The following is a 25,510-nucleotide window of genomic DNA, read 5'->3' as shown; positions in this document are numbered from 1 at the left end:
AACTTGTTCTGGCAGCAAGTGGGCACACCTCTGAGCAGAGCAGTTATTTGCAGACAGGATCTCACTTGTTCTGCCCTAATGGCAGCATCCAGATCAGATGTCAGAAGGCATGTAAAATGACAATGAAAAGCATCAAGCAAAGGTTTGTACATTCATCTGTTGGTTTTGTCAGGGGCCAGGAGTCAGATTCCTATTTGGGTGATGGAGCTGGGGACTCTGAACCAAAAGGAGAAAGCCATGCAGAGCCAGCCCTAGAAGCACAGCAACATCACGAGAGGCTGTGACACTGCCATTCATAGATGCAGAGAACTTCACTGAAGACGCAGTGAGACCAGAGGGTCCACCATACTACGAGACTACTGTGCCTTTAAGCAAAGCAGTATCTTCCAATGGGGGGGCTAACAATTAGGATACAGCTGCTACTATATAGGGCTGCTACTATTTAGGGCTGAGTCTCAGTTTTGTCCTTGCTGAAGCAACATGGGAGTTCTGTGTTTCCTGAGCAAAGCCTGAGTCCTTCCCTACTTTGTACAGTGGTACCTCTGGATGTGAATGGGATCCGTTCTGGAGCCCTGTTCACATCCTGAGCAGAATGCAACCCGTGTCTGCAGGTCATGATTCGCCACTTCTGCGCATGCGCATGATGTTATTTTGAGCGTCTGCACATGCGCGGGCGGTGAAACACGGAAGTAACCCGTTCCGTTACTTCCGGGTCGCCGCAGAGTGCAACCTGAAAATGCTCAACCTGAAGCGACTTTAACCCGAGGTATGACTGTATTCAAGATGGTTGGACAGTGTTCTCGAAGCTATGAACATGAGTTTGACCAAACTGTGGGAGGAGTGCCTGGCGAGCTCTGGTCCATGGGGTCACGAAGAGTTGGACACGACTAAATGACTAAACGACAACAACATGACTGTATTGCCTTAGTTTCCCTGGTATCCAGTCAGAATCTCACCCTGTTCACAGTCTGATTTCTGCCTTGCATTGCCACAAAGCAGGACTGATCTGCTGCTTTGTTGTTATTTTTTATGAAACTCTTTTTAGAAGTAAAAAAAAAAAAGAACATTTAAAAAAATGTCCCAGAGACTGGGGGAGGTTTTATTAAGTTCTATGTCCTTTGGGAGAGCAAATCCAAACCATATTTTTTCCTCCAAGAGCTGGGCTGGATGTAGGGGAGCAGAAAGTCCCCCAAGCAGTTAGACAAACCAGAGGGTGGGGCTGGATGTTTATCCTGTCTGGTGGCAGCCTACTGACAGTCTTTTAAAAGGGACCTCTTCTTCATAAAGGGAGTCTGCCAGTAAGAAAAAGCCTCTACCACCACCAATCCATCACAGACTCCAAGCCTTCATATACTGAGCAGATACTCATGTGGATCCTGACAACTTGCATCACTTTAGTAGTAACTATCCAGTTCTGCCCGATTCTCATTTGTCTAGTCAACCCCTGGCCTTTGACTTTAGCATTCTGAATTAGCATGATAATCCTGACTCCAGCATGCATCAGTTTGACCCTGAATACACAGGTTGCCTTATATGTGTTGCTGACATGCTTTTGACATCATTTCCCCTAGCACACATGACGCTGTTCCCAGTACTGTGGATCAGACAGCCGTATACTTGAAACCAGCTGTAACATAGTTAAGTGTCTTCCATATGAACCACAGGCCCTAAAATACTGCTACAGAAACGTAACTGGCATGTTGCCATTTGCTAACAAACAAAATGGCGGAGGATCCAAATATTTGAAGGAACAACCCTGTCTTGCTTTTAACATCAGTAGGGAATACCTTGTTGAGAGCACCACCACACTCTGTGGTTTGACAGGTAGCGTAGCATGAGAGGAGCTTTATCCTTTATTAGGAACGATTTGACAAAACGAGAGAATTTCACACTGCTCGTTGCATGTGGAGATTATTTGTGCAGAATCTGCACCCAAAAACTCCCCAACAAAAAACCACAGATGGCCAAAATACAGAGAGAGCTTTTGAAATACCATTAAGATCTCTGAGCTCTGCAATCTTGCCTGCTGGTTATGCCAGCCGTAAAGGCACCAAGCAGTGTTCACATCCCTCTCTCATGCTTTGTTCCTTGCTGCAGTGTCTTCTGTTCCTAGCTGGGCCCTAAGGCAGCGTTCCATTTGTTTTCTCCATGCCCTTTGTGCAGCCTGGACCATTAATTATAGAAGTGTCCCATTAGCACCTGCTAAGTAATGTTCTTCAGAAAATGCATCTGTGTTCTATTTATAAACCAATCAGGCATCTCACCCAGGCCCTTGCAGCTCTGCAGTATGTGGAGGTACATCTCCCACTATCTCATCATGAAATGCAATGCAGACTCTGCCAGAGCATCCATTTTCCCTCTGTAGTGTCTGACTTCTTTCCAGGTGTAATCCCTTAGTATTCCTTTAAATCTTTTATTCCCTTGTTTAATTTATATCTGGTTTGTAGATGACCTATTGGAATCGATACAGGAGGACTTCCCTCCCATACTCAAGGACATCAAGCATCTATTAATGTACTTTGGAAATCAAGGAGATACAAGATGTACTAAGGCTCCTATGCGCACTTACCTGGGAATGCGTCACACTGGGACTGAATTTTGCACACATTGCAAGTACAGTGGTACCTCGGGTTAAGAACCTAATTCGTTCTGGAGGTCCATTCTAAACCTGAAACTGTTCTTAACCTGAGGTATCACTTTAGCTAATGGGTCCTCCCGCTGCCGCCGCGCAATTTCTGTTCTTATCCTGAAGCAAAGTTCTTAACCCGAGGTACTATTTCTGGGTTAGCAGAGTCTGTAACCTGAAGCGTCTGTAACTCGAGGTACCACTGTATGTTTAGAGAGCATATAGCCAGCGAATAATTTCTCAAGAAGGAGTTGGCAGCTTGAAAGCTTGCCTTTGACTTGGAAAGGCAAACCACATGTGTAGATTGTTGAACAGCAAGGGGGATGCATTTGCACATGTTTAGATGAACTTTTGTTTTATAGACTGTCGTTGAACTCAGGGCCTTTAATTAATGCTTCAATTTCCTGCATGAAGAAACTGCCTAATTACAGCAGAAACTGAACTGCATAAATGTGTGTGGCAAAGAGTCTGCTTCATCAAATGCATTCATAAGGAGGAGTTATGCCTTGACACCCCTCCCCAAATGTTTCATTACCATTTGCACACTTTCTACCATTGAGCACACTGGTGTGGACCTCCAGCTCGTGGGTCATTTGGCCTACCAGGCTGACATCATATATTATGTTAAGTGTGAGAAATGTCAAGAAGTAGCTATGGAGATTAATACTTCCTTTGCATCAAGAAGTCACATTTTTATCAAATTGAAAAATCAGCATCTTTTTCTGAATTCAAACTAGTGTTGAAAAGGGTCTTCTGATAGTGTGTCATCGGACACCAGATGACTGATAACCACTATACTGTAATGTCAGATGCCCTGCCCACCAGTCAAAAGGGTCGCTTAGGATCCCGCCTGCCAGCCAGATCCATTCCACAACCCAGATTCACTTTAATTTACATGAGAGCACAAGGAACTTGCCTCACCCTGGACCTGTAGGTGTGCTGCATGCTCATATAATCCTTATAATTAAAGTGCCTATAAAGGATTTAATTATTGAACTTTCCTTCCATTCAGTTACATTTGGTCTCCATTAAAATTTCTCTATATAGTATTGTACATTGGTATTTAGCATGCCATCCTTGCTACCATTATAACCCACAATGCTTTCTGTTGTGAGCAGGTTTATATACATTCAACTTCCAACAGCTGCCAGCTTACCTATAACCAAATTCCCATCAATGAACAGACATGGCGGTCCATCTCACACAGTTAATTTTCCTACAACATGCAAACAGTTTGGAGCCTTCCTCAAGTATACACTCCTCTGGGGGGTGGGGAAGCAATATAAACCAGAAGCACATGCATGGAGTTGTACCTGATCTTAAAGGTGTTCTCGTGACGGGGAATAAATGCTGCCAGCGGAATTCTGTTCTTGAGGGATTATGAGCTATCATCAGTCTTTCGAATCTTCCAAAACTAGTTTCATGAACCTCATATTCATCAGTAATGAAAGATCATGTAAGAACATTTAATAGTATGCTGTTACCACTATCAAACGATCATTGAAGAAGAAGAAGAATTAGTTTTTACCTTTAAGCCCTAAATGATTTATGAGCAGGGCATCTAAAACACCACCTTTAATAAGAACCTGTCTGATACCTAAGATTTGCTTCAGAAGTCCTCCTCATGGCACTTGCACCATGTGGAAACTGGGAAGAGGGGCTTCTCTGTGGTGGCACCTTGCCTACAGAATACCATTCCCCCAACCAATTGTGGAAGCCCCGATACTTTTAGCTCGTTGCCTCCATAAAAACCTCTTTGTTCTCCAAGGCTCTTAGCAGGCTCATTGTTTTTTTACAAATTATTTTATTGCCGCTCCTATAGATTTTACTGCTTTCTGCTCCTCTGCTTTTTAAGATCTTAATGAGTTTTATTCACCGTAGTTTATTTTTTATGTCTGCTGTTTGTATCATACCATGTTAATGTACTGCTTTTGAAAGACACACTGTGAATATTTTTATAGAAAATGGGCTAGCACAGTTTTAAGTTAAATAAATAAATGTGGCGACCGTTCTCTCTTATTAGACCTGATTTCTCAAAGCCCGTATATCATGTACACACATACATTTGCAGAATCAAATTATTTTCAGATCTTTCACTCGGAACTTAATTAATCATTCCAGAAGAATTCCCTTTAAGGAAACCAAATGTAATAAATCTCAGAGTGTTGTATCCCCCCCCCCCCTTCATTCAAACTGTTCATCATCCCACCGTTAGTCCTGGGGGCAGGAGAGGTGCTAATATGACACTTGATGATGCCTGATGGATTCCAATGGCTCCGTTCCTGACATTCAGTAGCTCATCTGTAACCAGCATGAGCACGCCAAATTGCAACCTGGAGATCCTCTTATGTCCCATTCCGTTCATCCACCCACCATTTTGTCTTCCCACTTCCCAAACTTGATCCAGCAGGCAATACTTCCATTTCTCCTCCCTAGGGAAAGGCTCAGCGTTAAAGCATCTGCTTTGCCTGCAGGAGGGACCCAGTTTAGTCCCCAGCATCTCCAGGTCTGGCTGCCTGAAACCTTGGAGAGCCACTGCTAGTCGGTGTGGACATGTGCTCCATGTGTTTTAATCTGTTTTTAGCTTTCTTGTAATTATTATTTGAATGTTTTGAGTAGTTGTTTTCACCAATAATTTTATTGTTTTATTCTTTTTGTAAGCCGCTTTTGTAAACTACGATCAAGCGGTATATACATTTATGAAATAAATAAAAATAGGCAACTCTGCAGTAGATGGAGCTGGGGTCTGGCTCATTGTAAGGCAGCTTCCTAAGCCCCTATATTCTTCCAATCTCACAACAGTGCCCCTCCAGAGACGGAGCCCAACGGTTAGACGATAATGGTGTATGTGCTCGCTCTACTGATTTCCTTTAGATACTGCCCAGGCTATTCAAACAAGGCAAAACAATTAACACCTGCCCAATACCCTTGAAGCAGAAGGGTAGAACTTAAAATGCTCTCTGAAAGAACCTAGTAAAAATGAAGTTATGAATAGGCGGGTAGAAAATAAAGCTAACGTGCACACAAGGAGCCACAAAACATAAGGGATTGTTTCAGCATGAGACTTGAAGGAGAGAACCTCACCTATGATGGAAGTGTTTTATTATGAACTTAGGCTACAGAGTGCTCCAGCTCACAGGAGGAGAAGTCATGGGTGTTACAAAAGAAACAGGATCAGGATAGGACAAATGTTCTGGGCTTCCTCTTCGTACGCTCCTAGTGTGACATCTGATGCTAGGCAGGAGATCCCACAAGACACATTGCACCAGATGCTCAAGAACAGGTGTGGGTCCCTGCTGCTGAGTAACACGTGGAATGTTTGCTAAACCCCCCCTTTACAGAACCATTGGGTAGGTAAAAAGAACAAGAACATGCCATTCACAAAAATAAACTTGGGTTGACCTAGATTTAAAAGCAGACCAGGCTAAATTAAGGACTATTACCTAAGAGGCTTTCTGCTCCTCTTTGAAGGTAAGAACATTAAGGACTTCTGCTATAACCTCTCCAAGAAGGTTCTACGGTGACTAATATGACTCGCAGAATGAGACAGGAATACTTCATATCAAGGAATGGAGACTGAGATAGTGACTTGCCTATAGTCACCAAGAGATCTGCAACTCAGCCTGATTTCAATACTCACTGAGCCAGACTAGTGCCATTCCAAAATCATGGTCGTTAATGAGGCTTAAATGGCACGTTCACATCACTTGACTCCAACTCTAGATCTTACTTTCCTGTTGACTCAGTTAAAGGCCTCAGTACTGTGTGATGTTCAAAAAGGAGTCCCACATTCTTGCATGTCTCCCATATACTTTGCAGGATTCCCTCAGAGCTAGTTTGTGTCCTACCTGCAGGTCAGTCTCCACTAACACCTGAGCCCCTGCTAACTAGCTGATGGTGATGAGGTCCAAAGGCATGTACTTCAATCTCATTCTGAAGCTGCACTCCTCTGCCCTTCCCACCAACAATCCCAGAGGGGCTGGCAAGTCTCACTCCACCCTGGATCCTTCACAGGCAACCTCTCCTTTCTCCTTTCCACAACTTGCTAAATTATACCTACTTCATGGTCTCAGAACTATGGATTGTACGCAACATGGTGCTCTAAGAACGTTCCACCATGCAAGGATTGCTCCTTTGTGTTTTTGATTACATTAAGGGCCCCTCCAGATATTCTTTTTATTGTGCATTATCATTTGTGCTCATGATGCTATCAGGGTGGCTGTATGCAATTGCACTTCCAATGCCATTTGTACCTGCAAAAACTTCAGGGTGGTTATATGGCTTCAGCTTCCGTTGAGGTGTGCCCCTTGGTTTCCTGCTAAAATCCCATAACTGTTTATGCTACAACTGTTCCAGCTCTCTTTAGAGTCCCACTTTTACTGCACCATAGCATAAGAGCATCTCTGCAAGGTGCCAGAATGTATCTGCTTCTAACCCATTCCAACATGCTTCCTGATGATGCCAGATACTGGCATCCCTGGAGAGGGGAATATTTTTGTGGAAATGAGCAATGCTTTAGCACAGACAACCACAGCCTGGCCATAAAAGCATAAAAAGTACACAAATGGCAGTATAGTGGATTAAAGTGGGGGAGTTGCAGGGAGGGAACACAGACAATGAAGTAGGCAAAGTTAAAGTGTTGTTACAATAATGCGGGAACACTGGGGGAGCATCGCAGAACAACTGATAAGTGGGGTGACATCTGGACAATCCAGTATAAATCCACTTCAAATGAACTATTAATGCATCAACAATGGCCGCTCAACATATCTACGGGGAGCAACAGTTGCGGCCTCCTCGTGCTCTGCCTTCGACCCCGGCAACTAGAGCTTGCTCACTTGCCAGCCACTGTTGGGGAATTTCCCTTGGCCGGTGGTAGCAAGGAGCAGTCTTCTGACCAAAGAGGGCAAATGTGAATTGGCCAAAAGGAAGCCCCAGTGGAGGGTGGTGCCTTGCTGGCTGGCCAAGCATCGGCTGTTGCCCTGCCCAGTCTGGCAGCAAGGCTTAAAAGGCTGGCAGCACATGGTTTCCACACCTCACATAGAAGTAGGGGGGGCACTGTGACTAGGACCACAATGTATTACTTCGTACACCCACAATAGAACAGCAGTCTGGAGCAGGGGGTGGTTAAGAGTGTTTGGCTCAGATTTGGGCTCAGAATAAAATATGCTATTTTCCAGCTTTGTGGAGGGGAGATATTTGAGTTTTCTGAGCTCAGTTCTGACTGGGGGGGGGGCAGTTTGCCCCACGACTAGCAGCAGATCACCAGCTTTGTAGGAATGAGCTCAGTTGCATGGCAAGGCCCCGAACCCTCCCCCTATGTTGGAATAAAGACACTTGACACCAATATTTTAGGTTAGTGGGCTAAAAAGGGCCACAACTTTATTGGGTACAGAAAGTGAGTGGTATTGGCTTAGGCATTGGAACAGACTATATCTGACTCCTGCCCGCCTGCAGGAAGTCTCAGAAGGGTTAACCACAAGTAGGGGGAGCCCCGTCGATGGAAACCAACTCGAACCAAAAAAAGGGAGCGAGTTCCCACCCACAGGCTGCTTTAAATGCTGCACACCACACTCCCTGGCCAACCAGATTGGTTGGCCTAGGATGCGTCATGGAGGGGGGGACTCCCTATGATGCAGGGGCTAGCCACACCCCCGCACATGGGGCAGGATCATGTCCAGCCCGCAACTCCATTTCCCCGGGGAAGGGAAATGGCTTTCCCGTATTCTCCACTTGAAAGCTCTCAGCTAGCAGGGCTGGGAAAGAGCTCTGAGGCCTTGGAGAAGGCTCCCAATTAAAAAGCAACAGTACTAATGGACCAATGAACTAGGTCAAAACAAGGACGCTCCTTTGATAGCCCTTTGGTGGAAACCCAAACGAGTGAAAGAAGATAGGAGACCTTTAAAAAGGATTACAATAGCTTGCTTTCCATGTTGAAGAATAAGAAGACCCAGCACTCTGATTTGCAATTATTCAGAATCCTTCCATCACTTGAGGAAATCCAGGATCATTTATGCTTGCACTTAAAACTTGTCCTTTCCTTCTTTGCCCAGCATAGAGCAATAACATTTAACAGAGCTGGGCATCGTGAATGCTCCTAAATTATTCATTTCAGGAAAGGATATGTAGGCCTGATGTAATTCTTGCTTTGCCGCCAAGGAGTATATAATATGTTGTAGGTCAGGTGGTGCAAAAAAAGTGCAGATCATGAAATTTTAAAATACTGCTCCTCGGGATTATTAATAATAGAAAGTCTCGCTCGCTGCAGGAGTCCCGGGGATTGGCAAGACTGATAAATAAAGCACATTGTTCCTGCCAAGGAGATTGATTGCTTCCAGGTTCAGGATTGGCCTGTGCACTCTTCCAAAGCTCACGGTCAGGGCATTCCCCGAGCAGGAACAAGAAAAGCAAACTAAGGGTTTTCATACTTTTTGATGGTGAATTCTGACTCATCTAACTCTATATTCAAAGCTCAGGTTGCTTTCGCAAAGGGCTGCACGTTTCTGTTGTTCTCCAGCTGCAATCTCTGTGGCAAGGACTGTCATTGTGGCCAAACTGGACTCTAGGTTTTAATGTGCCCAGCTTGGGGGTAGTGAGGGAGAGGTCACCTGAATTTCACCTTCAGAATCCCACAGAAGGATGTCAAGAGACAGCCTACATACTTTTTCCCTCAAGGTTGCAATCCTACACACAAACTTCCCTGAAGAAAAGCTCTGCTGAGCACAGGGGGAATTAATTCTGAGAAAGCATGTACAGGATTGCACCCGTCTTTTAGATACATAGTTAAGTTTCGCCCTGAAGCTTGCATTTATTATTTATTCATTTGTGGCATTTATATAAGCCATCCAACGGCATTGTTCTCTGGGAAGCATAAAATAGTAAAATGCTGTATTAAAATGCAATGTCCTTTCTCTTTGCCTCCATCTCCACCCCACCCCCATCTCACCCTCATCTTTACTCTCCTCATGCTTGCTGGCTCCTTCCTCTCTGCTTTCAAACATGCTTCTGTCTTCCTCCATATGGAATAAAGAAACAGCAGACTCTCTCTGCTGCTGCCATGCTGTCCCCATCTTTACCACTTTGGGCTGAGAAGAAGTACACAAACAAACCAATGTCATCTTTCATTTCACCTTTAAATCCTTCATACATCCTATCCACAACCATGGCCATCATATATCATCTTCCAACGCGTACCTTGACCCTCTTCTGTCTAGTTTTTGCCATTCTCACTTGCTTCTTGTTTCCAGTGACTTTCCTCTAGCCAAACTGAGTGGCTTCTCCTTGTGTTCTCAAATGTCTCAGTCTTCCTCTTCATATGTTCCTAGTGTGACATCTGAAGGTGAAACTCCTGCATCTCCTATCCGATGTAAGTGCAACTCATACCACATGGGAGACGCATGAGGTCCCACGTGACATACTGCACCAAAAGCTCAAGGAGCAGGAAATGTGGATCCCTGATTCTGAGTAACATTTGGAAGTTCTGAGAATATTTCACATGGTATGCAAAGAAATTTCTAGAGATTTCTTTTTAGATATTCCATCAATGTCACCAGTTGAAGGTCAAAACAGGACTTATGGTTTTCCTCAACCCTTCTCTATGAATAAGACAGTCATCTATCTACCATTTGAGTCAAACAACCTGAGATTCATCAATGAATGACCTCCCACCTTCCTTCTCCCATGTCCATTCAGTCACCAAATTTGTAGTTTCAAGCATCTCCAATAGCTACACTTCTCTTTTACTGTTGGCCAATAAAGCCTGTGTCCAAGCTGTGGTTGCCTACCAAACCTCCTAGGGTATCTTCCTAACTGTCCTTCCCTCCTGCCAAATATCTCTACTCCAGTTTGGTTCAGAAAGTCACTATTAGGCTTTTTTTCTCCAGTTACTATGACCATGTCATTCAGCTCCTTAAGTCTTTTCACTATCTTTTTGTAACTCTTGACATGAAAGTTTGAGTCAGTCCTATAGCATTCCCCTTCTCAAGCCCTTGCTATGGGCTGAACTATACATTCAAGAGTGTCACACAGTACTGCCCCTCCGGAGTCTACATCACTTCACACAGAGTGTTTGAAATGCTTTCCTACATCAAGCTGTTCTTGCCTGTAGAAAGACTTGACCCTTGGCATGTGAGCTTTTTACAGGCAGTATGTTTTTGTAAGAAGAAAGCATTCAAATTTATAGTAGTAGACTATCTGCAGTCTGAATCAGCATTGTGGGTCAGCTCTGCATCCCTTTTCCCACTTCTTTTTACACCCCTTCTCTCAGGCCAGCCCTATCATTAGACAGAGTGAGACAGGCATCTCAAACAACCAATCTGGGGTGTCATGAAAGAACAGCAAATAATGTTGTTGCTATTTTATTTTTATTGTCTGGAAGTATGAATGATACTTGTTGGATGCCAGAATATCTTGGCTGACATTGGGCACTAGGTATCAAATGTCTAGAGGAAGTGGGGGGTTTTGCACTTCAGGCAACAAAATATATTGGGGTGGCCCTGCCTTTCTCAGTCACCCCTCTGCTCTCAGTGTCATTTCTCTGATCCCCTGAGTCTCCATGCCATCTGCCAAGCTGCACTTCCTCTGCCTAGAACAGCCTCTTCTTCTCTCTCCATCAGGCTTGATCTCTTTTGCTCACTCTCCTTTTTCTCCTCCATGTTACTTCTCTAGAAACCCGCTTCTCTAACAAATCCCTGCCTGGATTATCCTAGCCTCATCTTGCCTGCCTTCTCTTTGCCATGTGATGCTCCCTGACCTTGATCTCTCCTTCAGTCTTCTCCATCCAATGCAGATGTGCTTACTAGGCAGAGACAGTGGACATTTCCATGTTATGAAGAGCCCATCAACGCTTGGTGCTATGCTGACATCTAGAATATCTAGATGACACTACTTTATAAATCTCTGCAGAGAAGCTGCCACTCCCTAGCTTTCATCCCTTCCATTTCTCATACTGAAGTAATTCACTTACCCACCCCCAAAAATAAAATAATTCAAAGCCCTTTTATTAATGCATTTCCTCGGCAGCAGGAAGCAACGGGAGTTTCTTATCCCTCTGATAATGCATGATGTCTGGAAAAACTGAGTGTATGCTGAACTCTTCACAACGCCCAGTCCCACATGGAACTCATGAAGGGGTGGTTACAAAAAAAAAAAGCCTTATGATGGGAGAAAAGTGAGTCCATGAATCAATCCTCCATCTGAGTCAAAGCCAGATTTATTGAGGCACACAGCACAAACATCCCCTGACCAACATGCCCTCATGGATTCATGTACATACTCAGCTTATATAGGAAGCAGCGTTCTAGTGACTCGGTCTGTTGGTCCACCCAGATCTGAACAGTTGGCTGGCAGCAGCTCTCTGGAGTTTCAGAAAAGGCTTTTCCTCAGCCCTACCCAAAGATGCTGAGGATTGAACCAAGGACCTTCTGCCTGCCAAGGCAAGTGCTCTACCACCGAGCTACAACTCTTCCCAAGAACAGCTGTCAAATCAAATCAAATATCTTTAATACGGTCAATGACCAGAAACAGCTGTCATTATATGTAAATTTAAAAGGCAACCTATTTAGTTGCACAGCTCATCTTTATGAACCACATATGTTTTTTAAAACCACAGAAAGTAAACCCATCAGGACTGGTGATGGGAAGATGGACTGACGTTTTGAACAACAGTGGAACGGTCTCCCTTGGGAGGTTGTGGACTCTCCTTCCTTGGAGGTTTTTAAGCAGAGGCTGGATGGCCCTCTGCCATGGATGCTTCAGTCGAGATTCCTGCATTGCAGGGGGCTGGACTGGATGACCCTCAGGGTCCCTTCCAACTCTACAATTCTATGAAGGCAAACTGGAAACTTTGGCTCCAACCAATATATAGAAATCAGCAAAAACAAATGCAAACACAGACTGTGAGAGAACCGGTGTGGATGGGTAAGGGTGAATTAAGCTTTCCACCACAAACCGAAGGGATAACACAACAAAATAGCTTTTCGTGTTATTTTTTGAGGGGGAGGATTGAGGATTCTATTGGACAAAAAACTTAACTGTTGCTGCCAGTAAGAAAAATACTGTTATCAGAACACATTATCAGAAATGCATCCCCTCCGAGATAGGGGAAGTAATACCATTTCATGATGCTACATGTTTGCTATCTCTTAAGTCAAGCATCGACAATCCGTGAATACTGAAAAGCTCATAGAATAAAGAACTTTGATCTAACCATGAGGTAAAAGGGTATTTTGACACATGAGTAATTGTACCTGAATATGTACTGGGGGGCTATGGTTTCAAAATGCACATCCCATTGAAAGCTATGGCATGTGGGGAGTAAGAATGCATGCCCAATGCACAAACAGATGTATATTATGATGCACAGCTTTCTCACACCCACAGATCATAATGCAAGATGTGGCAGTCAGTCAGATGCTTGCACCACACATGGATCTCCTTGGCAGGATGGAGGCATCATTTTGTCCTCTCTGTTGCCAGGGACAAGATGCAATGGGTTTAAACTGCAGGGAAGTGTCTTCCTAACTATAAGCATGATCCAGCAAAGTTTCAACAGGAGAAAGTTAAGCACACACTCATGTATCCATTGCTCATGGCCCATGACTGCAGTGTGCAACTGAGCTACACACCAAGAAATTCAGTTTAAAATGAAAGTAGTGGATTGACAGAGACTGAACTGCACACAACACTACAACCGATATCAGCAATTGGCTAGTGCCTACAGAAGCTGCAGTCTTAACTGCTGGAGGAGGCTTATTTCAGAAAAAGACGACTCATTATTTTCCAGACACTGCATCTTCAGGTCTAGCAGGATTTGCCTCATTGCAGGGGATGGGGCAAGCCACGCATCCCCGAATTATCGTGAATTGCAGAAGCCTCAGAATAATCCAACCCTTTGGGCATGGGACACGAATTATATTACAGCAGCACTAGAAAGAGCCCGTGGACATATAGAAACTCCTTATAAGCAGCTTAGTATTGCAGCAAATAGAAGTGAGACCTAATATGTGACTTCAGATAGTGTGGTCTTCTTTGGACCTAATTCCATGCTGCTTTTTTAAACTCTGTAAACTCTCTATTAAGTAGAATGCTATGCGTTTGCTGCATCTGGTTTTTGTTGAAGAAGCAAAGAATCATGAAGTTGGAAGGGACCCAAGGGTCATCTAGTCCAACCCCCTCCAATGCAGGAATCTCAACTAAAGCATCCATGACAGATGGCCATCCAACCTCTGCTTAAAAACCTCCAAGGAAGGAGACTCCACCACCTCCTGTGAGAGTCCATTCCACTGTCAAACAGCTCTTACTGTCAGAAGGTTCCTCTTGATGTTTAGTCAGAATCTCCTTTCTTGTAACCTGAAGTCATTGGTTTGGGTCCAACCCTCTGGAGCAGGAGAAAACAAGTTTGCTCTACCTTACATGAGATGGTCCTTGAGCTATTTGAAGATGGCTATCATATCTCCTCTCAGCCTCCTCTTTTACAGGCTAAACATACCCAACCTTAGGATGGGACACACCTAATGAGCCCCATCAGCAAAAGCCCTGCACCAGGACCTCCACCTGCACAATGGGGCTTCCCTACACTGCACCCCTCCTGCACCCCTGGAATTGGCGCTGAGGGTTTGGGAGAACCTCCAGCACAGCCGAAAGCTGAAATGCTTGCACGGGCAGAAGATCTCCTTAGTGGAATGCTGAATTATTCCCTTATGGTTTTACTGAAAGACATTTGTCCTTCAAGGGAAGGGAGACTAATACAAAAGCAGTCCTACCCACAAAAATAGCTTCATGGCCCCTGCTTTGCACGCAGAAGATCCCCAGCTCAGTCTCTGGCATCTCCAGGTAGGCCAGGGAGATGTCATTGTCTGAAAGCCTGCCTGTCAGTATAGACAATACTGAGCTGAATGGACCAATAGTCTGATTCCGTACAAGGCAACTTCCTTAGGTAGGTCTGAGTGACAGAACATGCGAGTTGTTTTCAAAATGGCTCTGTTACTATTCCTAGAGAGTCTCAGACCTGATCTAAATGCACAAGAGGATGAGGTGGTGGAGTCCTGGGAGGATGGACCATATTCCTTTCAGACGGCTAGTGGAGTTGAAATCAAGGCTTTGAATCCCTCAAGGAGATACACACAGAAAGGAGGTGGCTATGCTAGACTCTTTCTCCCTGATATGCTATGTTCAGGGAGGAGGATGGGTGCAGCCAGAGGGACACAGGTGGCGCTGTGGGTTAAACCACAGAGCATAGGACTTGCCGATCAGAAGGTCGGCGGTTTGAATCCCCGCAACAGGGTGAGCTCCTGTTCTTCAGTCCCTGCTCCTGCCAACCTAGCAGTTCGAAAGCACGTCAAAGTGCAAATAGATAAATAGGTACAGCTCTAGCGGGAAGGTAAACGGTGTTTCCGTGTGCTGCTCTAGTTTGCCAGAAGCAGCTTAGTCATGCTGGCCACATGACCCAGAAGCTGTACGCCGGCTCCCTCGGCCAATAAAGCGAGATGAGCGCTGCAACCCCAGAGTCGTCCGCGACTGGACCTAATGGTCAGGGGTCCCTTTACCTTTACCTTTTGCAGCCAGAAGTGGTACAGTCCACTCTGTCATCTCAGCATCCTACCAAGTCCTTCTGCTGCATATCTAAAGCTGGCCACAGACAATCCCATCACCTCTAGTTTGAAGTTCTTGGTATGAAAAGGCATTGCCTCACGCAGTACTTCAATTTTCAAATCCACAGTCCATATCCTGAAACATGACTCCATGCTTTGTTTGCCGAGGGGAGGATCTCCATTTTTTAAAGAAAACGTTTTCTGTCTGCACAGCAATGTACAGGCAGCACCGCAGAGTCAGGTGAAGCACCTATTGGTCCATCAATTCCCTAACACAGTGTCAGGGAACTGGATACGGCCAGTGGGCAGGTTCCTTGTCTCCCCCACACACCATAGGGCCACCCACTTGTCATTCACCTGCCATCACTATAACATCAAGCGAGCTGTTTTTGCCTGCGCCCACAATCGGCTGTTAGAGTCTGACAGGAAGTGCTGACAGACATAAGAAAGAAGGGATAGAGGAACCACAGGAGGACACTCTGATAGGATTTTCTAACATGCAGAGATACTTTAAGCACAAGAATATCCACCCCTGCTAACTATTCCTCTTTCCTATGGATTTATTCAGACTTATTTCCGCCACCACCCCCCGCTCCAGTTTGCTATAGGCTGCACCCTGGGCGAATGAGCTATACATGCTATGCATGCTATTAACCTGTGTGGGAGTATTTTTGTTGTATGTTATTAGCACTGGCCCTCTAACGCTTGTATTGTGAAAGAGGAAACTGCTGGTTTCTATTCACTTTTATCCCCCAGTATGTCAGTATTTCTCATTTTTATTATCTCCTCTTTAAACTGGATGGCTCTAGGTCAGGGATGAGGAAACTCTGTCCCTCCAGATGTTGTTGGACTCCAACTCCCATTAGCCATAGCCAGCAGGGCCAATGGTCAGAGATGATGGGAGTTGTAGTCCAGTATCTGTAGCACACCAGGGTCCCCCATTCCTACTTCATGTTAAAGATACCTTAGCAGTTTATAGCAGAAGCACCTTTTGATTATTTTAATGCCATTTCCCCCCCCCCCCCCAGTTGTTCCTAACAGCTTGTTCAGGTTTCTGGCGACTGCAACACATTGAGCTATCACATTCAGTAAGTTATTCAAGGTTTCTTTTTGAGGGGTAGCAACTCATGTATAAGCAGTCAACATTGATATGTAACTAGGATACCGGTTTTCTTTTTCTTTTTTTCACAAGTTACATCACTGTGTACTTTTTAGCATGGGCATTATTGGCCATTTTGAGGCCTACTCTTCCATTAACTGAAGTCCTGAAGTACCCACACTATCGGGAGCATGTGCTAGGGTTGGGGCAGGGGATGGAATGGAGCCCTCTCTAGTTGGAATGAATCCAACCTAATTAACATCTCACCTGGCCCTCAGAGAAAGCAATTTCTTGCTTTCAAGGGAACCAAGCAGACATCTATTTCTCATAATAAGTATGCATGTGCCTCTGGCTGCTATTATGAATAGGTTTGCCAACTCAGTATATCGAGCTGAATGCCTCTGGGCACAAACAAAGTATTTCCCCCATAGGGAACAATATATATATAGTGGTACCTCGGGTTGAGTACTTAATTCGTTCCAGAGGTCCGTTTTTAACCTGAAACTGTTCTTAACCTGAAGCACCACTTTAGCTAATGGGGCCTCCTGCTGCCACACTGCCGGAGCACAATTTCTGTTCTCATCCTGAAGCAAAGTTCTTAACCCGAGGTACTATTTCTGGGTTAGAGGAGTCTGTAACCTGAAGCGTCTGTAACCTGAAGTGTATGTAACCCAAGGTACCACTGTATATATATATACATACATATATATATATATATATATATATATATATACACACACACACACACCACACACACACACACACACACACACACACCAGGAGAGCAAAGTTCCTCTGACCATGAACAGAATGTTGCTCCATTGTGCATTGTGAAGGAACACCAGAAGGAATTCAGCAGAGCACTAAGGAGATTGTTCCATCAATGCAAGCATTTCATTTTCCCAGATGGAATTATCTCTCCTCTCCTCCTCCCATGCACTCTTCTGAGGGTTCCCTTGATACACACCCCAAAGCCAATTGGGAGGCAGGGGGCATGTGAGACAAAGAGAAGAAGCCCTAGTTCACTAGCAGAACATTTATGCTGGTGGATCTCATTAGATGAATCCAGCCCCAGGTTCTATTAAAAATGAAATGAAGTGCTGAACACCTCCAGGCATGTGCAGAGAGCCTTCCTAATCTGACAGAAAACAATATGAAACCTAAAATCTATATGGGGTGTAGTGCATTTGAACCTGCAGAGAACACCACCAGATTGGCACTATCCTTTTGAATAAAACATAATAATAATGCTCCTATATCTTAAACAAACAGGGGATATAAAAAGCAATACTTTGAAGTCAAAGTGCAGATTCCTCGTATCCTAGGACATTCAAGAAGGAACTGGTGTCATGTGCTGCATATTCCATCAGTCACAGAGCCACATTGAGTACACTGTGCACCTTCTCCTTCAGACCAACTCCAGTTGAATGGAAATATCTGAGCACACATGCTGCACACATGGGAGGCAAGTGAATGGGTGCCACCGCAACAGCAGGGGTGAAGATAAGGAGCTGGGGACACTCGGGGAATGGGGCCCAATGAGTAAGAGCACATTGCCTATCCATCAAAACCTGGAACTGAAGACTGGTAGGTCTACGAAGCTTTTGAGGGCAGGCCCATTTGTTCTGTTCTCCAGTCTGTCATGCATTTACCCATGCTCCACATGTGACCCACCAGTGTCAGAAAACTGCTTGCACAGGCCTGCCTGTGTATGTTGCAAATCAGCTGGGAAATGGTCATTTATCATCACAATGTATTGGCATTTAATGCCACCAAAGCAAAGGACACACAACCGGAACACAAAATTCATGGAGCACTGCTCTCTTTAATTCTCCATTAAAAACAAAGCTCTGGTGGACTCAGTTGTTGGCGACTTTCCCTATGATTTATTTCATTTCAATCCCAACTTTTCCTCCAATGAGTTTTGGGTGGCATACATAGTCCGCCCCTCCCCCCCCCCCACTTTATCCTGCCAATGGCCACATGAGGCAGGTTAGGCTAAGAGATGACAGTCCTAAGATCACCCAGGTAGTTTCGCAATTGAGGTGGGATTTTAACACTGGTCTTCCAGGTCCCAACACTTGAACCACCAGACAGGTGTTTCCCAAACTTGGGTCTCCAGCTGTTTTTGGACTACAACTCCCAACATCTCTAACTAGCAAGCCCAGTAGTCAGGGATGATGGGAATTGTAGTCCAAAAACAGCTGGAGACCCATTTGGGAAACCCTTCACTAGACTGATACTTAGTACTTCCCACAGGGTTGGCAAAGCTGCTTTCTGGTTGAATCAGCTGCAGGAAACTCAGTCATGCAGACAAGCCAGTAGGCTCGAACTCATAACCCAGATGCTTATGGGTGGTGACTTCAACCCTGCTTTCTGCTGAGATCAGCTGCGTCTCTACCACCTGCCCTGCATCTGACAATCATATATGACACCAGGTATGGGGCAAGTGGGCATGGTTTGCATTAATCAGCCTCACAATCTGAACTGGGGACTGTGTCAAGCCAAATTTGGCCCACAACTGGAGGTTTCCCACACCTGCATTAACCCATAAATAAGCCTAGCAGAAAAATCCATAAACAAACCCACTAGGTAACAGCCTCTAACAAACGGTATCAACTGGCTCTGGCTCTGCAACAAAATCCTTGAAGTTGTTTAAATGCCCTTTGGATTGTCACAATTTCACTAGGAGAGCTAAAGAAGGATGCAGTAAAAATCCCCATTAAGACAAGATGAAAAATGGATTCATCAGCTAAAATCCACATTCAGAAGTGCCATGGGGATAATGCTCAACCCAATTTATTGCACACATTTACAATAGGCTAGTAGCCTGGGAGAACACTGGGTTTCTAAGAAAGAAAAGCTTACAAAGCACATCGTCAGGATAGATAGCGAGATTATGAAACCTCAACAAGTGCTTTAACAGCACATTCTAAGAGCACAAGTCTACTCTGAAGTAAACCCCATTGAGTTCAAAGGTGCTTACTCCCGGGAAAGCAGATATAGAACTGAAACCTTAAAGTACCATTTTAAGGAGGCTGTTTGGGAAAATTGAAAAGAGAAAACACTTATCACTGGGGAAACAAAAGCAAAAACCCTGCAACCCAAACAAACCACTGCCTTTCTCTCATTTACCACCACCCCCTTTTCTTTTCTCACATCCATGCACACATTTTCTCTTCTCTACTCCTTCTGTGGCTGCCACATCTTTGTTCACATTTTCATGTGCAAATGCTCACAAAATGTCCACCGAAGGCAGCTGCTCAGTGACACACGTAGGAGAAAGAAGCGCTCAGCACACAGCTTAGAAAAGGGAGGCCTTGGTGAGAGAGGCCCCACCCCACCTTGGCTTGCACACAGAGCTCCTTCAAAAATACAAACTATCCTTTGTGGAAATACTATCCAATACTATCCTTTGTGGAAATTAAGCAAACATACACATCTCTGCTTTGCTATTATTATTATTTAACATATTCTGTACTTGAAACCCAGGTTATCTAAAAAGTACAGAATGATGTGTCAGAACAAGAGGGATGGATTTTGGAAAATAGATGAATTATGAGTTCTGCAGAACAGGAACGTGGTTACAGGAACAGAGGCAAGAACATAAGACTATGATCAGGTCCAAGAATTAGCCCATCTGGTCCTGCTGGGACTAGGAATGGCTCCTCAGGGTCTTGGGAGAAGGGTTTCCCCACCACTGGATAACTGGTCCTGAGAGATGGCACACACTGAACTTGGAAGCTTTTGCATCCCAAGCAGATGTGCACTACCCCTGAGCAAAATTTCTTGTAAGAGTTTTCTGAGGAAAATATGCCCCTAACCACATGCGTACAATTTTGCCACACACAAATAGCATGGAGAATTTGGAAAGGTCATTGTAGTTCATGGGCATCAACAGGTTGCTGGAGGACATGCTGATTTTCTAGTTGGGGAAAAATTCCTTCCTTACTTAACCTCTTCTCAAACAAAGCCTCATTTAATTAATAGGAACTTCTTAAGGATCTGTCTTCTGGGCAACTGATACCAATCCACACTCAATACAAAACAAACCAATGTGCTTCCAATCAGCTCCAGAGTTCCCATAGATAAGAGCTAAGTCTATCTCACCTACTAACACTTAGCTAAGTCTATCTCACCTACTAACATGTTTCCAGCACTGACCAATTTCAGATCTATCAAAAGTAAAGGAAACAATTAGAATGTACAGTGGTGATTCCATCATCATTTTATTCAGCTACTATTCTTTGGCTACTCACCATTCAAGTGCCTATGATCAATTTAATCCATTTTAAGTAAGTTATAGTGTGGGCCAGAGCATCCCACAACCTACTTTGAAATACTCAGTATTTTTAAGAGCTGACCTCTTACTTATAGCTCCTACATATGAAACCTCTGTCAACTGGCTGTAAGAAATATTTACTTATTAACTACACATCCATGGAAGGGTTGCATGAGAATAGCACATTTATTCTCAGAAGTCACATTGAGTGGGGAAGCAGACAACGGATCCATACTGTTCAAATGATTTTTCAGTAGTATTCTTCTTCAGTACTTCAGTACAACAGTATTCTTTTTCAGTATAAAAAAATTCAGTGGCCTGGCTGCACATAATGGGAGGTTTTCTTGCATTTTCAAGCAGAAACACCTGCTAATTTGTTTAAAATAATAAAATGTGACACATCTAACACCTTGTTTTGCCTTGTGCTGTCACTAAAGGAGAGAAAGTTTTTTTCACTAAAAGCTTCTTAGTTGTTTGATATGAAAATTTAAAGTATAACAACAACGTAATGCTGGTTGTTATTAGCATCATCATCATGACTGTTCATTATTATTCAGTCCTCGGTCAAAAGCTCCACATGTGCTCAAAGATGCATGTGGAGCTCCAAGGTAATTTAAGTTCTCTTTCCATCCTAGTAGGTGGGCCAGCTTCAAGTGTGATCTTATTTTGCTGTCCACCTTGCCAATCGAATAGAAGGTGAGCTGCCCTTACATGAGTTGATGCGTTCAGGACCGGAAGAAATTGTTGGAATGAGACAAAAGGGTTTGGGAAAGTAATGATAAAACGATTGCTTTATCTGAGACATTAGTCGGGTTTCCAAAACAGCCTTCCACACTATTTAGCTTGCTGGTTCCTCAACAGATACTGAGTCCTCAGACCATGAGGATTTAGTTGCACTGTGGTGTGTGTCTCCCTCGAACAGCATCCCCCACCCCAAACCTCCTGGTTCTGCATCACAAAACCATGAGATCCCTCTCGCTCCTCCAAAAAGCATCACCACCAAAACAGCAACAACCAGGATGTTATGCCTTACACGCCCTGGAGGCCAAATTAATCTGACCCGCCCATGAGGCAGCAAATGTTAAATGAAGACTCTGATTCAGCTCTCGACTCACACTGTCATCAATCACACAGCTGAGCTGCAGCATTATGAAGGTGGTCAGTGTGAACCCACCAATTGCTTGTGCAACAACTTATTTTAGCCTAGCTCCCTAGACTCTACTTAAGCTGCTGTCGTCCATGCTGACCTTGCAGCTTTCCGTCCCCCTGTGTATACCTGCTTAAGCGCGTGCCTGCCAGATCTTGGGGCTGCACAACCTACAACAGGCTGCAGTTCTGAGATCTGGTTCATCCACTTGGTCCAAGAGCTTTTGCCTAAAAAGAGCCAGGCTAGCAGCAGTTGCCTCCTCTTCCCATTTTGAGATATGGAGTGATGAGGGTGATAAAATGATTTGCTAATGCTACTCACTGGACCTTGAAGCCCCAGGCAAAACATGCTTTTTGGTGAACCAACCATTTAGGTTCATGCAAAACTACAGCAAATTGATTTCATAGGCAAGGGTTTTATTCATATCATATATCTGAAGAGGACAGGGTCCTCTTCAGAGACAGTCCACTTCATGCCCCTGATGAAGCAGACAGGCTCTTGCCTACATGCTACAACTGATGTGTCAGTCACTAGGCTACTCCTGTGGAATTCAGAGGAACTGTTTTCATTTGGAAAAGGAAAGAATGGGGGGAGGGGCAGATTTGCATTTCCACATTTTTATTTTATTTTTGTTGAAATGTTTAATCTACTTGGCAAAATGTGTGCCTTGGTTTATACGATTTGGGAGGTAGAGGACGGAGAAAGAATTGCAGTCTTATTTTGCAGCGACAACAGGAAAAGAACAACTCCCAAAAACTGGCACTTAGGAAGCAACCCTCTTCCTTATTTTTTAAAAAAATATGAGAAAAGAAAAGAAATATTCAGTTCTAAACCCCAATGTCAGACCTACTTCCAGAAGTTTAACACCACACCACAAACACTCATCTTGCAAACTGTGTGTTCTTTGCTTCTGAGAAATCAGTTTGGATTATACCTTCTTGCAACCAAAATTGTGGGTGCTCAGCTTGTCTTCATCTCTCCTTGCTTATACCAAACTCAGTCCTCCCTCAGTTACCATAATATAGTCCCAGTGGAGTTCCTCTATATTGTTATAATGATTCACTAGGCATATTACAGTCTTTTGCCACAAGTCTGATTTTACTGAAGTAATTGAGCCCAGTCGCTTGCACCTTTCCCCTTTTCTATTTGCCAACAGATATATTAGCATTACATCACCCATATCAACATGGTTTTCTGAACATTTATGACATGTGCAATTTGAGAATCAAATGTATTTACTCTGTCGTTACTGCATGAGGGCAACACCTTCTTTGTATTGTATATACTTCATTAAAATACAAAGACGCAGCACTGCAGTGGCTCTCTTTTTCCAATAAGGATTAATGCTACATAGATGCTCTGGGCACATAGTATTATGGTGAGATGTGTTGATGGCATTGCATTATCTCTCCAAATACAGTACAGTTGGGAGTTAACCATGTGTATGGAATACAAAACAGGCTATATAAAGATAACAGGTCGATGCACAGCTAATCAATGATGCCCACTTTTCAGCATGCCAGTCGAAAGCTACGAGGTTTGATTATGAGTTTCACAAAAGCGATCACTTCCCAGAAGCCCATTTATGGGGGAGGGAGGAGATGAAGGCACTGAATGACCCTCTGCATTATTTTACCTGCTCATCTATAGAAGGTTAGTGTAATATTGAATAACCAATATGGATTGCAGATATTAACCACACTCCTGGGAATTGTAAAATAAAACACCCCAAATCATCACAATCTCAGAGCAGGCACAGAACACAATGATTCATAAAATCATTTTAGTGGATCAGACGCAGCTTTATTTCTTCCCCCACTAAATTTGAGTGAATAATCTGTTGAACAGACTCTGCCATTTTGAAGACTTCAGTCACGAACCATTTCCCAGGTTTAGGTGGTGTGTCTGCTGGGCTTTAAATCTCTATCACACACACACACAAACACACAGGAAACAGTCAATCCCTTTTTATAAGGTAGCATTTAATTGGAATCATAGCTGTGCTTTAAAAAAAAACAAAACGCTTCCAAGGCACAACAGAACAAACTAGTGGGAAGACAGTGTTGCCTGCTCCTGTTTTGTTCTGTTCTGTTCCATTTACCTTTTCCGGAGCTGGGAACTGCAAATGATTTACTTCCAAGGGTGTTATCAATGGAACCGTCTGAAAGCCATCCTCATTGGACGGCTGCTGCTTGTTCTTGTCATTCAAATTGCTCCCAAGTTTCACCATCCTTAGACCTCACTTTCCAGACCTAAAAACATATAGAGACGACTAGTGTTAAGAGGGAGGGAGAAAACTGGAAATTAAGGAAGAGAGATGTTGCTTTGCCTTGCTTCCATCAACCTTGCCTATCACCCCTTCCTTTCCATTTGAATGTCTCTGCTAGATCGCTGGGGAAAGTTACTGGTGGGTGCGGGGGAAGCATCTCACATTTGGTAGCAATCTCTGGGCACCATTTAAAACAACAGAACATCATTCCCAAGCATGCTTCTTGAGCCACCTTCCAAGACAGTCCAGATCAAGCCTCCCCTTGCTTAGATCCAAACATAATAAGCAAAGCCATAAATCACGATCATGTCAGATGAGCGAACCCCGCCTTGCTGCTTTGTTAGAAATCCAAGGGAACCAGGAGACTTGCACAAGGAAAGGGTGGTTCTGGCCTGGGGCTTTTGTGTGTGCGTGTGTGCGTGTGTGTGTGTTGCGCTGTGCCTTGTTGTTTTAATCACGACTGCTGCATTAACCCCTTGGGGTGTGGTGTTTAATCAGAATCATTCTTTTAGCCACCCCCCTGTTCTGAGCCTGCCGTTCGAGGATGGACACGCTTGTGTCTGGGGCTGCATTTTTAACAGGAAGGGAATCGGAAAGCCCTCGTTTTCTCCGGACATAAATCTGCGCCAGGAGTGCTGGGCGGGAGAGACACAAGCGAACGGGCGCTTCACCAGCAGAAAGGACCGAGCCAAACGCCCACGCAAGACCCCCAGCCCAGCCCAGCCCACCCACCTCGGAGCCCGCCAGTCTCCCGCGCTGGCTACTTACTGCAGGGCACACCGCGCTCTCAGAAGGAGGTTCTGACCGGATTGCGCAAAAGGGCTGGCTCTGCTCTCCCCCCGCGCTCTCGCCTAGGTGGTGCTGAACGGACAGCGCTTCGCTCCTCAGCCCGGCTGCTTGCAAATGCTACTGAAGGCGAAGCTGGGACCGAGTGCGCAAGAGAAAGGAGCTCGAGCCTGCGGGAACGCAAACGCTCGCAAGCTGGGGCGGCGGCTTCTAGGCGGGATCTGGCGCCACCTGCCGCTCGCAGAGCGGAGCCGCAAGAGCTCGCCCAGAAAGCGAGGCATTTACCCACCGCGACGCCTACAGGCAGCTCGGAGAAACGCGCGGCTGGATTTCTGGCCCGGCATCGCATGCGCGTCTCCAACAAGTGGGCGGGCATCGTCGTCTGCCTGGTATGATGTCATTTGCAAACGGGGACGGCTCCGGCGTTAGACAGGGCGACGTGCAATATCTGTGGCTTTAGCAGGACGAGCCTTGTCGCCAAAGAACCTTAGGCAGGAAGAGAGCATTGTCCTTGGCGGATTAATGGAACGGGGAAGAGGGGGGATGGTTTGTGATTTTGCTGATCATGAGCAATAGGCGAACTAGAGGCAAACCTCGAGATATAAAAAGCAAAAACCACTGGGAACCAGTGGGTAAATCTGAAGAAATACGTTTAGCCTTCGAAAGAGTATGCTGGCGGGAAGGGGACAAGGGGCTAGTTGCAACACAATG

At 44.7% G+C, this 25,510-nt stretch overlaps 1 protein-coding gene across 1 annotated transcript in view; it reads right to left on the bottom strand.

Annotated features, from left to right (window-relative positions):
* NSG2 (neuronal vesicle trafficking associated 2) overlaps positions 1 to 25,033 on the bottom strand; it is a 48,656-nt gene extending 23,623 nt beyond the window's left edge. Inside the window, exons 1-2 of the mRNA XM_053376630.1 lie at positions 24,782 to 25,033; positions 23,846 to 23,996 (exon numbers count right to left, since the gene is read on the bottom strand). Coding sequence (XP_053232605.1) covers positions 23,846 to 23,974 — 129 coding nt within the window. The 5' untranslated portion in view covers positions 23,975 to 23,996; positions 24,782 to 25,033. The remainder of the gene's footprint in view (positions 1 to 23,845; positions 23,997 to 24,781) is intronic.
* Positions 25,034 to 25,510: the final 477 nt, after the last annotated feature.

Source organism: Podarcis raffonei, chromosome 2 (assembly GCF_027172205.1).
Source record: "Podarcis raffonei isolate rPodRaf1 chromosome 2, rPodRaf1.pri, whole genome shotgun sequence".
Classification (NCBI taxonomy): Eukaryota; Metazoa; Chordata; class Lepidosauria; order Squamata; family Lacertidae; genus Podarcis; species Podarcis raffonei.
Note: the sequence above shows the minus strand (reverse complement) of the source record. Positions and strands in the feature narration are given on the sequence as shown.